A 16,242-nucleotide genomic window follows, 5' to 3' on the forward strand; every position below is an offset into this window, starting at 1 on the left:
AGGCAATGCCAACTCTGTCCATCATTCAGATTTATTATCTATATAACATGGGTCATCTAGCATGGACCCCAAAGTTAGTGGGACTCTGGGTCTAAAGTGAGGAAATTCATCACATCTGTGGGTCTCCATAGGAGCTTTCGGGCAGGCCTTGTGCCACCCAAACATAACACATAACACAATGTGGAGTTCATTAGGCATGTCTTTGGTCAAAAATTTTGACCAGAGCCAGAGGCTCTGAAGTCAGAAGATATGCACCTGCCTTATGGGAGCTAAACATCCCCTGTTTATGTGTTGGATCTAATTTCACTTATTTAGGGAAGCCTTGTATGTGTTCTCCCAAAACCAGGAGATCCTCTCTTACTTGGCACCTCTACTGCTCCCCATACTTCTGCTTCCTAACAGACCACTTACCATTTAGTGCTTACAACAGTGATAGAACCATTTTAAATGCATTTATCACTCTCTGAATTGTAAACTCCATAAAGAACATATTCATCATTGAAGCTTTGGTGCCAAGCTTAATGTCTTAATACATGATGGATGCTTCTCAAATTTTTTCTTTAATCAATCACTGAACAGCAGACAAAGAGAATCAACACCAAAGTGGGCCACCATAAAGAGAATAACCCTAAACAGAGTATCAACAAACAAAACATTTTTGCTGGATGAATGTAAGAAACACATTTTAAGGGGTGTGAGGGATATTCTTATTTTGGAATGAGTATTTTATGACTTTAGAACCATGTAGATTGATCAATAAACACCAAAAAGCCTACAAAGCCTTTGTCATATTGGCAGGGATATAAGGGTCCTATGAATCACAGGAAGAGAAAACACCAAATGGGTTAGTGAAGAGAGGGTACCAGGAGAGGGCATGGAGGTAGCAATGACACCCTCAAAACAGATTTGGAGCAAACAGGTCTGAAATGCAAGGAATCTACTTAGTGAACACCTACTATGTGCACATCACTGGACTGGGTGCCAGGTATATTCTATAAACAAAACACTCTTGGTCTTTGCCTTCAAGAAGCTTTCAGTCTACAGGACTGGGAAGCAGTGGTAAATAGGTATATGGTAAAAAGAAAAAAATGTTGGAGAAGGATTGTTCAAACACCCTATAATGGAAGGGTGTTTTTAAGCCATAGAGTAAGAACTTTACAGTTCTTACTCTTTGAGCCAGAGAGTAAGAACTCCACAGTTGACCTAGAAGGCAAAAGGAAGTTACTAATAAAACTTAAGGTAACTCACATGTCATCCATATGCCTGTATTCAAGAAATCTATTTTTTTCTAAAGAACAAATTGAATAATCAATACTTCTGTGAGCTAAAATCTAGATGGACTTAAAGAATGAAAGAGGAATGTAGTAGGACAAGAGCTGGATTTCCCCCCCCAAAACATGACATTTCTATGTCACACACAAGAAAGATGCTAACATTTTACAAGGTATTATGCAATGATGGTTCTTCAATGGTTTTAGCAAAGAAAATAGAAAGTATTGGAACCAAATGTGTCATTTACAATTCTATGAGTCAGTATTTCTCTTTCTCTCTTTTCCTCTCCTCTTCCCCTCTTTCCCTACATTCTCCTGTCTCTCTCTCTCTCTCTCTCTCTCTCTGGCCAGGAGTTGTGGCGTTTTGAAGACTATTAAAAAATATTTACTCTCCAGGTGACTGCCTAGCTAGGTTGGTGGAGCAGACAACTTTTGATCTTGAGGTTGTAAGTCTGAGTCCCATGTTGGGTGTATATATTACTTAAAAATAAAATCTTAGAAAGAATATTACACCCCGGGCACTTGGCTGGGTCAGTCGGTTAAGTGTCTGACTCTTGATTTCGGCTCAGGTCATAATCTCAGGGTTGTGAGACTCAGCCCCACTTTGGGATCTCTGCTGGACATGGAACCTGCTTAAGATTCTCTCTCCTTCTCCCTCTGCTCCTCCCTCCTCTTTTGGATAATGTTTTATAACACTGAATACAGTACTTTATACATAGTAGGTAAACAGCGAAAGATAGCATAAACAAGTGTTGATTTCCATCACCAGCATGACCCAAACTTTAATAAATATGCATCAGGCAAAAACACTAATGTATATCCCTACTGCTTTTTTATATCCGCTGAAAACTGGATATTTAAAAAATCCATTATATTTGATATCATGTTCATATGGCAGTTTAGAAACCAACAAAAAATATAAAATGTAGAAAAGTCTTACAACTACTACATGTTGATAGATTTATTCATAATTCCATTTTTCACTCAAAAAATATTCAGTGACCACATCTATTAGGTGTTGAACACTACTCTAGGAATTGAATGTATACATCTGTTAATAAAAGATAAAGCAGTTTTCCTCACAGCACCTACATTCTACTTGTAGAGAAAAAATAATCATCAAAAGAGTTCTGGAGGTAGGTGGGAGGTTTAGATTTGAAATAGGGTGATTTCAAATAGGCCCCACTGAGCCAACTTGAAAGAGGTGAGGGAGATCACCATGTGGGTATCTGAAGGAAGAGTGCTTCAGACAGGGAACAGACAGTGAGAAGACCCTAAGAGAGAAAGATGCATGTGTCAGCAAACCTGTGTAGCCAGGGCCATGCAAATAAGGGAAAAATGAGGTCATACAAATGAGAAGTTCAGATAATATAGAGCCTTGTAGACCATAGCAAGCACTTTGGTCTTTGCTAAAAGTAAAATGGGCACAACAATGTGAATGTACTTAATACCACTGAACTGTATACATAAAAATGGTTCAATGGTAAATTCTGTGTTATGTTCCTCTCACCACTGATTTTGAAAAAGTGAGAAAAAATGGAATCAGAGGCCATTGGAGGGGACTGAGTAGAGGAGTGGGATGGCCTGACGTGTTACAAGTATCACTGGGGACAGACTGCAGAGGGCTGAAGGAGCATCAGGAAGGGTATTGAGATAATCTCAGTGAGAGGTGAGGGTGGCTTCGACCAAGGCTGGCAGTGAAGGTGGAGAACCGTAAACAGATTCTGGAGTAGACTGAGTCACCTTGACAGGAAGTGCAGATGGGCTGGTTATGGGGTATGAAAGAAAGGATTCAGGATGATACCAAGGTTTCTGCCCTCGGCATCTGACATGAGGGAGTTGCCTTCATTGAGATGGGAAGTTGGTGCCTTCATTGAATGGGAAGTTGGTGGGTGAAGCAGGCATTCTGGAGGAAGACCAGATAGTAAAAGTTTCTGGCATGTGGAGTATGAGGGGTTTATACGCAGAGATAGATATCAGAGTTTAGAATTCAAGAGGGGTCTGAGTTGAGGATATAAACTTGGGAGTTTAATAGTATCTCAGATGATATTTAAAGTCATGGGATTGGATGAAATCTCAGGGAGTCTATTAAACAAGAGGAAAGCCAAGGGCTGAACTTTGGGGGCACACCCAACATCTGAAAGGTTGGGAGAAGAATCAAGAAAAGGGAAGAAGGAGCAGTCAGTGAGATAGGAGGAAAATAAAAGAAGCCGAGTGTCCCAAAAGCCAGTGAATTGCAGAGAAGAGGGTGATCAATCACACCAAACACTGCTGATAGGCAAGGTAAAAGCCTTCAACTGACCTTTGGATTTGAACCATGGAAGTCACTATTGACTTCATCAAGTACAATTTCTGTGGTTCAGCAGAAGTAGTTTTGTGGAACCAGAGAGTGGGTTTCAGAGTAAATAGGAGGAGGAAGATGGGAGAGAGTGACTGTGGATACTTCTCTTCAAGGAGTTTTGATTGAGAAGCCTACCAAAGAAATGAAGCAGGGGATGGTAAGGGAAGTCAGATCAACAGAGCTTTTTTTTTTTTTTTTTTTTTTTTTTTAATCATAGACACACAGCAGCATGTACATAGGCTAATGAGAAAATTTCAGCAGCTAAGGAAAAATGAAGGGTGAAGAAGAGATTAAGTTGGAACTACTGTATGAATGAATGAAAGCAAGCATGAGTAAACAAGCCAGTGCCCAGGAATGGTCCACCAGTGAGAGGTAAAATCCGATCTGCCCAGGTTCAATTCCTACCCACAGCCAAAAGATGGTCAGAAAGAAAAATGCTATGGAAACCCTATCTTCATAAAAGACTTAATAGGATTTTCAAAGCATTTAGTACTACAAGAATTTCTCCCACAAACCAACCCATCAGATGCCCATGTGACCACCTTGAATCAAAGAAAAACCTCTTGATTTCCTTTTTGTTTCTTCTTTCCTTCCTGCTTGTCTTCCTCTCCTCTTTCCCTCTTTTTCCTTCCTTCCCTTTCTCTCTTTTGCGTTTTCCCTCCCTCCCTCCTTCTCTTTTCTTTCAAATTCAGCAGCAGAAAGAAATGTATTCCTTCTGCTACTATGGAGCTCTAGGTCCATTATCTTCTGTCTGCCAAAGGGATGGAAGGCTGCTCACCTGCAGACACTTTAAAATGCTAGATCTACTACAAGATCACTCCCACATGGATAGCCTGACCTCTTTATGGCCTTTCTTGGGTAACTTTCACCATCATTCCTAATATCACATAGAAAGAAACAAGTCTGTCAGAGGGGAAAGAAAAAACCCACACTCTCATCTGGCCCTGTGGAAGATTTATAGACACTTTGCAAATAGCCAGACACAGGTGATGGTGCCAGGAACTTTCCAAGTGATTTGTAGATCTTCCTGCCAGGAAGTCAGTCTTCAGTGGAAAACTTTTCTAGCTGAACATTCTTTTACTACAGCGAGGCTACAGGGAGAGGATGGCAACTGTCATGCAAAAGATTCGCTGAAATTAACTAGCTATTCGCCTGGCCTCAAGATAGTTCAGTCTCACAAAAATACCACAAAAATATTCCAGTTTTTCTTTGAAGCAACTATTTACTGAGCTGGCCTACTGCGTGCCAGGCATTGGACTAGATCCTTCACCCTAGACCCTAGAGGCCTTCTCTTCCTCAATCTATATTATCAGGCTCATTTATCGAACACCAACTTTGGCCAGGATCTGTGCTTTGTGCTTTACACGATATCATTTAGGTGTCACTTGGACTCTATGATTTCAGTCCCTTCTTCCATTTTTCAGATGGGGAAATGGCTCAGGAACTGAAATGTCTGGAAGGCTTAATAGGGAGTTTGAGAGCCCATGCTTGCAACCTGCCTTTTGGGTCCTTTTCTTTTCCCTTTGCATTCTATTATTTCTTGTCCCCACTCCCATTTGTCTGTCATTAATTTTTTTCCTAATCCTTTCTTCATCTTTCACTCATAGTTACTTATAGGCTTTATTTCTTAACATGGCAGAGTGGATCTTCTGGGTTCAGCCTTAACTTTTCCATTTACCTTCTGTCCTCCTTGTCACCCACCTGGCACTTGAGCTACTTTAACTCTTGGACCCTATGCAGATATAGTCTGTGCTGACCAACTGTGAGGCAATTTCATGTTTCCTAAAATGTTTTTTTCCATTACTTGTGCCTGCTGACATGTATGCCCCTGAGGCCAAGATCTTATTCACTATTTTAGCCTAGGGACACAGTCTAGGGACTGGCACTCAGGAGGTTTGCAAAAAGTGTGTTTAGTAGCCAAATGAACACCTGAATCCTTAAAGGTCAACTCAAATGTCACCTACTCCATGAAGTCTTCCATGAGCTCCCCTGATTGGAACATAATCCCTTCCTCCACACAGTTCCCCAACTCTCTGGACTACTCACGTGTACTTATATAGCTACATAACTGAGAATGTACTTGCTCTAATTCCTTAATGAAACATATTTCATCAAGGGCACAAGTCCTATTTTACTCATCTTTGGCTCTGCCGATAAATTCCATATAAAACTTCACTAATTTAGCATCTTCTTATTGGGCCTGACTCATGCTGGATTATGGTATAAATATTAAGAGAATGCTTCAGTATCCTGTGTGTGTGTGTGTGTGTGTGTGTGTGTGTGAGATGTTTCTTTAACTAGATGGTAAGTTCCCTGAAGACAGAATCCTATCTATTAGGATAACAATAGATAACATCTTTATTGGTATCTCAGAATCAGAAGTACTTCCTCCAAGCACAGCAGATGTAGAGAAGTGGAAATAGGAACATATTTCCATGTCTCTAAGTACTCTACTTTGGGGGACATTTCAAATACTGATTCCAACAACCTAAGTTATTGCCTTTGGAGAGTTATGGAAAAGCATAGGGAACAAAAGAGGCAGTAACTGTTAAATGCAGTAGCAAAATTCCTTTCTATCCAACACACGCCACAGCAGGTTCTTAGCCTAGATTGTCATGCATTAGACATTTCCCGCAAAGTCCATTGGAAGAAATTAAACATCAATATTTTATCAGGACATAGAAGAAATAAAACCATTAAACACCGAAGCTACAGACTTAACACTGTCCACAATCTCAAATCTTCACCCAAGCAAAATGTTACCAGAAGCCATATGAAGAAAACCTTTGGAAAATACAACCTTTTGGTAATTTATCACTAAGGTAACATTGGGAACTGGCCTTTTCCTGCCACTGAAACCTCATCTTAAATCATCTCCCTGACCTGCTATCTCCCTACATTCTGGCCTAGCCAGTTTGCTTTCAGCATCTTATAAATGCCATGCTTCCTCCCACTCTAGGCTCTACAAACACACTACTCTCTCTGCCCGAGTTATTCTCTCCCTCCTCCCTTTCCCTTGGCTAACATTTATTAATTTTTTAAATTTCAGCTTAACCAGCACTTACTGAGACAAACCTTTTCTGACAGCCTGTGTCAGAGTCGCTCTACACTGCTCTATACTACCCTATTCTTTCCCTTTAAAGCATCTACCAGAATTCTTCATTGTAGATTTGTGAGTGTTTATTGTTAATCTCAGTCTCCCCTCTAAGACTGCAAGTCTACCAGGGCAGGGATTACAACTGATTTTTCACCTGCTATTCCTGGCCCACAGCCCCATCTTTCATACATGATCAATGTTCAATGAAAGTAAGGTTTTCTAGAATATTTGTTAACGGTTATTACCTGGGTTATCACTTGGGTTCATATTCTCCAATATTGTTCTTGCACATATGCACACACACACCATGCACACATTTGGTTTTCAGTCAAATTGGGTGTAGCACACCTGTACCATCATGAAAATTTAAAAACCAACTAAACTTCCCTCATTCTCTTTAAGATCTACATTTGCCTTATTCTCCTGAGGGAATCACATATGAAAACTCACACATTATAAAATGTATACACACCCTCTGATTCTTAAATTCTAGCCCTGTCTAAACCAGTCTCCACCCTGTTCAATTTTCAGGAAGAAAGAGAACAGAACACCAGAGACTGGGTGGGAAGAGCTTTCTATGCCAAGAAGTCTGACCTAGTGAACTATTTCAGTCAAACACGCAGTTTGAGTTGGATTGCCCAATTGCTGAGAAGGGCTTTCTGGATTAGACAGTTCCCTAGTGGCTGAGCCAGTTTCTAGGACCTGTCCGTCCTTGCTCTGCATGTCTGGAGTTAGCAAAGTGACACAGTGAAGGTTGCTAGAGGGCCAGGTTCTGGTGAGTCACAAGAAATAACGGGTGAAAGAGCAGGCTACCCAGAGGCGCCAACCCCACCCTTAGGCTCAGGATCCCTAGAGTGTACACAGCTGAAAATGGGGCTTGGTGTCAATGGAAAACTATTTGCTGAGCACCTTCTGTGTGCCTAATCCGGGGCGTGGTTTTGCGAAGCAATTCTATAAAGGAGTCAATGGCAGTCTCCTAGCTCCGGTTTTAATTCCAGCATCGCTGGTCAATAATTCTTTTCTTTTTTTTCTTCAGTTTATGGTATTTAAAAAAATTAAATTCAATTCATTAACATGGAATGTATTACTGGTTTCAGAGGTAGAGGTTAGTGATTTATCAGTCTTATATAATATCCAGTGCTTATTATGGGCAGAAGTCTTAACTTCTTTCTCCCCATCAGTTACCCTAATCTGTAAAATGGGGGTGGTATTATACCAACACTGAAATGAGTAAATTTATGCAAGGCACTTAGCATGGTGCTCGACATGCATAGCAGTAAATAAGAATTAGAAAAATGTTTTGCCCAAAAGTAATACAATGAATGGTAGACAACATCACTTTAGAGGTCAGAGAGAACCCATTCAGCTCTGCCACTTATAACAGATGTGCTTTTGAACAAGTTACCTGAATTCTCTGAATCTCAGTTTTATTATATGTAAAATAAAATTATACTGGTACCACTTTGGTAGAGTGTTACGGGCACTAACTAAGGAAAGTAAGGAGCTGAGCGTGATGCTTAGCATGCCATAGGCATTGGATAAATAGGATAATGGGTTGTTTCTCCATATGGATGCCAGAGAGGCAGAGCAAGGCCCCACACTCTGTATCATAGGAACAAATAGTCCAGAGACCACCACCTACAGTGTACCATCATATCTGGCCAGCAGGATTGTTTTATTTGACACTGCAATGTTAGTCCACATGAAGATCTCCAATCTTTGGAACGGGATGCTTACATTTAGAAATTATGAAGTTGTGTATAAACAATGCAGATTTTCAATTTCTTTAGAAATTAATGGTTGGGTACCACTGGACTGGTATTCCCACACAGCCACTCTGGGCCTGGGCTGGGAAATGGCTGCCTCATTTAGAAGGGCGCAAGGGCTTGAACTGACCACTCCCTACTGTTCCCCAACCTTGAAGCCAAATGTCAGCTCCCCTTTGTCCTCCTAAGGTTGCTCTCTACCTCTCTACCTTCATTTTTGATGTTATTGCCTCTGTAGGCATCTGAGTTAGCAGCCGCTGGTCTTGGGTGCTTGCTCATATCCTCTGGAAATGGATACCTCCACAAGGCTGCACATAAGGAAGGAATGCATTTGTCCACATAGTCTGGCCATTTGTCTACAGAGGCAAACCATAGTGTAGAATGAGTCAATTCCACAGCTAAAGTCTGGCCTCTTCATGGAGCTGAGCACATCCTTGAAGAACAGCCTCCCACCCAAAAGCTGGCCCCATAAATTCACAATTTACTCACCCTGAGTCTTCTCTAGTTCCATTAAGACTGAGGGTAAAAGATATGGGACAAAGGTTAGGGGGTGCTATACAATAATGCTTTAGAGCCGAGTTTTCTAAAATATACCTTATGGGTTAGTCCCTCAAGATTCTGATCCATGGGTGAAAAAAGTTGAAATACTTTTGGGAAATAGCTCACACTTTATCTTACATCTTGAGGACTCATCTGGGAAATCTCTAACTCAGATATCTATATTGAAACTAGTTCATCCACAATTCATTCAACACATATTTACAGAGCATCTACTATGTGCCAGAAACTATCCTAGATATTGGGGATTCACCACAGATAAACAAGAACACTGAACTCAGGTAACTTATTCTAGTGTGGAATATAGAAGGATGCTTCACTCTGTTTTAAAATTTATCCAGGGTGTGGTTTTGCTTTTGGGAAATACTGTTATATGCACAGTGCATATGCCTTGCAGAACTTCCAGAGGCTTTCATGATAAAAGTATGGTGGAGATTTTCCCTCTATTAATGCATAACAAAGTAAGACCACTCCAGAACTCTTCTAATTTAGAGAAACAGCTTATTTCTTGAGAAATCACTGAACCCACTAGGGCGGACTTATGTGGGAACAACCATAGGCTCACCTGGGGTCTCAGATTTGGCCAAGGTTTTTTTGAGAACCACACAAAGGGTTAATCTGATTTTCACCTCCAAAGTGGAGTGTTTTCTCTGCATCTAATATGACCCTAGTTGGAAATGTATTTGTTTTTCACTGTTTAATCTTCTGCATCACCCACTGTTGATTAGATTTAATTAATTTATGTTTCTAATGAATTTAGAAACTCACAGTGCTGTAGCAGGAAAATTTTCAGACAGCATCTGGCCACCAAATGGATTGATTACCTTGTCTGCTAAAGTCTTTCAAACATCTGGGGCCTGATTTTGTGAAACATCCAGAAGCTCTTTCAGACATAAGCAACGCCCATTGAGGGGAGAGAGAAGGTACTAGAAATAGGTAGGTTTGCTTTGATTTGTAAATCTGGATGCTGGCATTCCCCCAACGTGAAATCACAATTTGCTACTCTCTGGCACAGTTTCAATGGCGCCAAATAGACTGATCTGAATCTATTTTGTTTGACATAATCAGAATCTACCAGGCCCGAGCCCAGACTGTCACCCTGTGAACCCCTTTGGCACTTCTTTTCATGAGGAGGCCCCCACTGATCATTAAGATGAAACATTTATAGAAAACATTTAGAGAGAAGCACTTTGCTCTCATTCATTCAACAAACATGATCGGGGGCCCACTGTGTCTGGCACTGAGCCACTACACCTCCTCCTTAGCTGCTTTTGGCAGCAACCCTACAAGGTAAGCAAACATTGTTCTCTGATTTTCACAGATATGACCAAGTACTATAGAAAATAACGATTATGAAGATTAATATCAACACTACTAATAGGGGATATATAGACAAATATACACACACATACACAAACATATACACCAGATACTATATGAAGCACTTTAAATGCATTAACTCATTTAACCCTCACAATAAAACCATGAGGGGGATGTCATTATGACCCCCATTTTACAGATAAGAGTACTGAGGCATGGGAGTGTGTGTGATTCGCCCAGAGTAACCCAGCATCCTTTGGCAGGGCCTCAAACATAGGCTGTCTCTAAACCACTTCGCATTACTGTATCTGCATAACATTTTTGGAGGATCTATACTACTATGTGTTAGACACTGCCTAGGGATTTGCTGTATTATATTTTACTCACTGGCATTATATATGGTGGTATTACTATTTCCAAACAGGGAAGCTGTGGCCCAGAAACATTAACTTATCCAGGTCAGGAGAGTCAGTAACTCAGGGCTACGAAGGCCACATTCTGCCTACTGAGTCACCTGCTCATGGTCAAGAGGAAAAGGGGTAGTTTGAACCCCCTGCTTGCTCAAGGCTGTGCAAGGAAACCTGCTGGACAAGTCAGGGCAGACAGGTGGCCTGGAAAATCAGCATAGCCTAGACCACTCCAGAAAAAAGGAGATAAAGAATGTAAAAACAATCTAAGAAAAGTTGCTTCATCTTCAAGAGGGAGGTGAAAGATGCTGGAAGTTTCATTGCCTGGCTGGTTTTTCTGGCTCAGCTTCAAAGAGAAATGACGGACAACCAGGTGAGCTGCTTACAAAAAAAGCAACAATGAGAAGGCATGCCATACTAAGCATCTGAAATATTACAAACAAAAGACACCGACTTGTGCCATTGGGTTGCCAGGATTATATGCTGGTGTTGAAAAGACCTGGTGTGGCATGGCTCCTGTGACAGAGTATCATTTACGAAGTCTGGCTACTTCTCTCACTTGCAAAGCCCCTTGTCTCCGACCATTCTGCTCTGCCCAAGCCTCTACTTCAATATGGCCATTTGTCTTCTTTGTTCCTTTATAGATACTCCTTCTCTGCTTGGACCCATATCCATCTCAATCCCTGCCTTGGTCTGGCTCACCTCTGTTTGTCCTTAAGCCTCAGGGAGGGCATCTCTTCCTCTGGGAAGGCCTCTTTGACTTTACTCTTCTGGGTTAGGTGCCCATTTTAAGTGCAGCTGGTACTTCTTCCTATTTCAGCACTTGCTACAAGGGAAAGTAACTGCTTCTCTGTTTGTTGGTCTTCTCACCGAGAGAGTGTATGCTAGTTACTGTGGTAGCCCCAGTGTAAGGGTATGGTACACAGTAGGTGCCCAATACATGTCCAACATGGGTGGATAGGGGGTATGTGAACCTTATAACGTCCTCCTGGCTGCGCTCCCTCTTTGAAATCTCTCACCTTCACACTCCATGCTACATCAGAGACATCATTATTCTGGTTGTTACTCTCCACTATGTCATTGGCCTTTTCATTACTTCCCTTGAACACTTACATGGGAGTCAGACAGTGATATCTTGGGGGCAGGGAGGAGTTCAGTCAGAAGGGGCATAGGGCCCCAAAAGTCTCCTATATCTTGATCTTGGTAATGGTGACAGGGGTGTATAGGTATGTAAAAATCTTCGAGCAAAACATGAGTAAACAATGCACTCTAATTAATTAATACTTTAGTATCAATAAACATCCCTTAAAAGCTCATTGTGTTGACAGTGTAATATTTGGACCTCTTTGCTCCAGAGTTCAAGGTTCTTCACTCATGGGCCACTTGTCAACTTCCTTGTTCAAACTTATTGTACCAAAATACATGCCCTGAGCATCACAATGGTCCCCAAACTCTTGTCACTTGCTCCCACCTCTTTGCTTAAAATCATGCTGTCTTATCCAAATTGTTCATTTTTATTACTTTCTTTTTGACCCTTTGGTAGCTCTTCCCATTCTGGAAAGACCAGGATGAATCTTCCTTCACGGATCTCTTAATCTCTCTCTTCTCTGAACCACTGACTATTTTGGTTATTCATACATGGCAACATTTCCTAAAGACTGTAAGCAACTTGAAGGAAGAGACTTTATCTTATTTTCAATTTTTATATTCAGAATAGTGCCTGGTACAATGGTGGATTCTAAATATGTTCTTGTTATGAATACATTGAGGGCCAATGTATGTGCTCAGACCCTCAGCAGTTATTAGCTTGCACAGAAATTAAAAAGACAGGTTTTCTGTGTCTTCTAGGATGAAACCTTAGTGTTGCTGTGAAAACCATGGTCTTGGATTCATGCATGGTTTCAAATCCAGGTTTTGAAACTCACTGGTTCTCTGCATATCCTCAGCTGTCATCACAAAATCCCTGTTCCCTCATCTGTGTATTAGGGACTTTCTCATTAGGGCTGTTGTGAGAATTATATAAGAACATAATTATTTTCTTAGTGAGCACTTACTGAATCAGTCATTTTGCTAAATAAGAATAATGGTACCCAAATAAAAGTCCATGCTCTTAGGAGTGTCAGGCAACGGATTCAGCCCAGTGACCGACTCATAGAAAACATTTAACACATGGCAGATATTATTACCAGAGCTATTAAATGGAGATAGTATAGTTTCAGGGAAGAAAACCTATGGACTGGTAAAAATAGAGAAGGCAAGAAAAGTGGGCGCATTGTAAGATGCATGTGCACATAAACACAGAATGAATTTAATCCAAAAGCAATTCCTTTGGGACATTCCATCACATCCCATTATCACGGTCCCAAAGGCAAGAGCTGGCCTTTGATCTTTACATATTTAATATCTTTGAAAAAATTCTGAAACTATAACCATCCAGACACGGTATACAAAGGCAAGTGTATGTGGGAGTTGTTTGCAAAATCGTTGTACTTTACTTCTGGCTCCCAGAATTCTTTAATCATCGTAATTCCTTATGCTTCTCTGCCAACTTTTGACCTTAGGATAGCTCTTTGATTGCTCAATAGGATTTGACAGCAAGGAAGGGAGAACAGTGACGAACAGGTTCTCTGCATGCTCTTACACACTCATTGAAAAGACAACAGTTAAAAAAAAAAAAAAGAAAAGACAACAGTTTAATAATTCTAATTCATATATACTTCTACTCATGCAATCAATAATTTATGGCAATTCCTCTGCAGCATTTTAGTGACAACAGAAAGGGCAAGGTATTTCTTCTCTTCCCTTCACCTTCCTTTCTTCACATAGTCGTGCCTGGAGCCTGGAGAGTACAGAATCTCAAGAAAACAGTTTCCATGGTGATTCTTCCTTTGAGTACCCGACTGTATTTCACTCTTTCTGGAGTGAATTAATGCTTTTTATTGCTTTCATGCTAAATATATTGAAGATTAGATTTGAGTTCCTCTGCAGTGTTACAGTTTTATCAGGAAAATAGAAAGTAAAAACACAGCATGACCAAACTCTATCTTTCTGCCACTACACTTTCAGAAAGAAAAAAGACATTTCAGAGGGAAAAATCACCAGCCACAGGGAAATGGATGCAGGTGTCTGGAAGCTTGGATATGCATGTGTGTATCTCAATGTTAGAAAGCCTGTCTTTGAGAGGAAATGATCTTAATTCTTCTACATGTTGAAGGTGGTATAAGTTGACCACAAACACTGAGTTATAAGAAATAATCTAATTTTGTATAAAGAACTTATTAAACTCAACACCAAGGAAACAAACAATCCAGTCATGAAATGGACAAAAGACATGAACAGAAATCTCCCAGAGGAAGACATAGACATGGCCAACATGCACATGAGAAAATGCTCTGCATCACTTGCCATCAGGGAAATACAAATCAAAACCACAATGAGATACCACCTCACACCAGTGAGAATGGGGAAAATTAACAAGGCAGGAAACCACAAATGTTGGAGAGGATGTGGAGAAAAGGGAACCCTTTTACACTGTTGGTGGGAATGTGAACTGGTGCAGCCACTCTGGAAAACTGTGTGGAGGTTCCTCAAAGAGTTAAAAATAGACCTGCCCTACGACCCAGCAATTGCACTGTTGGGGATTTACCCCAAAGATACAGATGTAATGAAACGCCAGGACACCTGCACCCCGATGTTTCTAGCAGCAATGTCCACAATAGCCAAACTGTGGAAGGAGCCTCGGTGTCCATCGAAAGATGAATGGATAAAGAAGATGTGGTCTATGTATACAATGGAATATTACTCAGCCATTAGAAATGACAAATACCCACCATTTGCTTCAACGTGGATGGAACTGGAGGGTATGATGCTGAGTGAAGTAAGTCAATCGGAGAAGGACAAACATTATATGTTCTCATTCATTTGGGGAATATAAATAATAGTGAAAGGGAATATAAGGGAAGGGAGAAGAAGTGTGTGGGAAATATCAGAAAGGGAGACAGAACATAAAGACTCCTAATTCTGGGGTGGTGGAAGGGGAGGAGGGCGGGGGGTGGGGGTGAATGGGTGACGGGCACTGAGGGGGGCACTTGACGGGATGAGCACTGGGTGTTATTCTGTATGTTGGCAAATTGAACACCAATAAAAAATTTTATTATAAAAAATTTTTAAAAATTTAAAAAAGAATCTAATTTTTAATGTACTACCTTCTCATTAGGACAGAAAATACAAGAGTGCATAGGATAAGAAAATCTTCAAACCCATAAGACCTACCTACTCTATTCTTTATCAAGGAGAGTCTTGCTTTCTATTTAAGCTAAATAAATGGTCTTCCTTACTTTTCAAAATGGTTCACAGACTCTCCTAAGGTTCCCTAGGCAACTCTGAGTTTCCTGCCAGAGAACCTATCCCACTAGTACTTAACATCTACTGTACAGCTTCCCCACCATAAGCATCATCCCCACTTACTCCCTTGCACCCAGTACAGCATGCAGAGGGAATGAAAATGAGGACCAGGAAACTATGAATGGGTAACTCCGAGGCACTGGATGTATAAATGAGAAACAAATCTCACCAACAGCTACGGTTTCATGGTCTCTCTTCTATCTTGAGGCAATCAGGAGTTAAAGGGAAGAATCGGTGTTGGGAGGTGGTGGTAAGCAAAGAGCATACCATCCACTGAGGCTTCTTTCTTCACCATTATATACCCACCCCACGTGGCCTAGAGTCAAGTCATCTCCAGGCACCGAATAACCAGGAGAAAACTGGGATTTTTAGCCAATTTGAGCTAACTAATAAGCATCTATGCCAAACCAGGTGGTGACCCAGGTGCAGAGCAGCACAGAATAGAGCACAAGAATTTTTATCCCCAGAAGGTTTAGAGTTCAAGAGAGAGATTTTGAGAGATCATGGGGAAGGGGGTGTGGCTGAGTATAAACACAGATACCTTTGATTACCAGTAACAGTGCCAAAACTAGTATTTACTTAACAGTATCTTAGGTACTCTTTTAAGCACCAAAAATGCATGAACTCACTTGATTGTTGCAGCACATCTACAAGTTGGTACTGTTATTTTAATTAACATAGAAAGAAACCAAGGCTGAGGAAGGCTAGGTCACTTGCCTAACAAGTGCCTAAAGCCACTTAGTAGTGGAGGCAAGCTTCAAATCCGGACAGTGTGGTCCCTGAGTCAGTATCTTTACAACTACAAGGTTCTGAACCTCAGGCTCTTGGGATCTCACTTAAGAAAACTATGAAGTGTTTCCCACAGTCTCATTTGCTGTATAAATCACCCAAAGTCCATTATGTTCATAAATCCTGGGCAATCCCCAGGATTCATAACGGGCTTTGTAAAATTCCAGATTCCAAAAGGAAAAGTACCTTCTGTGGCTAAGTAGATGTGTGAACAGACTGACTTACATGTCCTTCTAACTCTAACATATACTATGACTCTGGTTCAGGGAGAAGTTTTCAAAAGGACTAA

At 40.9% G+C, this 16,242-nt stretch overlaps 1 protein-coding gene across 20 annotated transcripts in view; it reads right to left on the minus strand.

Annotated features, from left to right (window-relative positions):
* The window catches only part of PPP2R2B (protein phosphatase 2 regulatory subunit Bbeta), a 440,017-nt gene that overhangs the window by 113,948 nt on the left and 309,827 nt on the right, over positions 1–16,242 (minus strand). For 4 of the 20 annotated variants that reach the window (XM_025447686.3, XM_049102505.1, XM_025447687.3 and 1 more), the window contains one exon: positions 8,965–8,991. The exons of the other annotated variants lie outside the window; for them this stretch is intronic. In XM_025447686.3, coding sequence (XP_025303471.1) covers positions 8,965–8,991 — 27 coding nt within the window. The remainder of the gene's footprint in view (positions 1–8,964; positions 8,992–16,242) is intronic. 20 annotated transcript variants of the gene reach the window in all.

The sequence above is a fragment of the Canis lupus genome, chromosome 2 (genome assembly GCF_003254725.2).
Source record: "Canis lupus dingo isolate Sandy chromosome 2, ASM325472v2, whole genome shotgun sequence".
NCBI classification, from domain to species: Eukaryota; Metazoa; Chordata; class Mammalia; order Carnivora; family Canidae; genus Canis; species Canis lupus.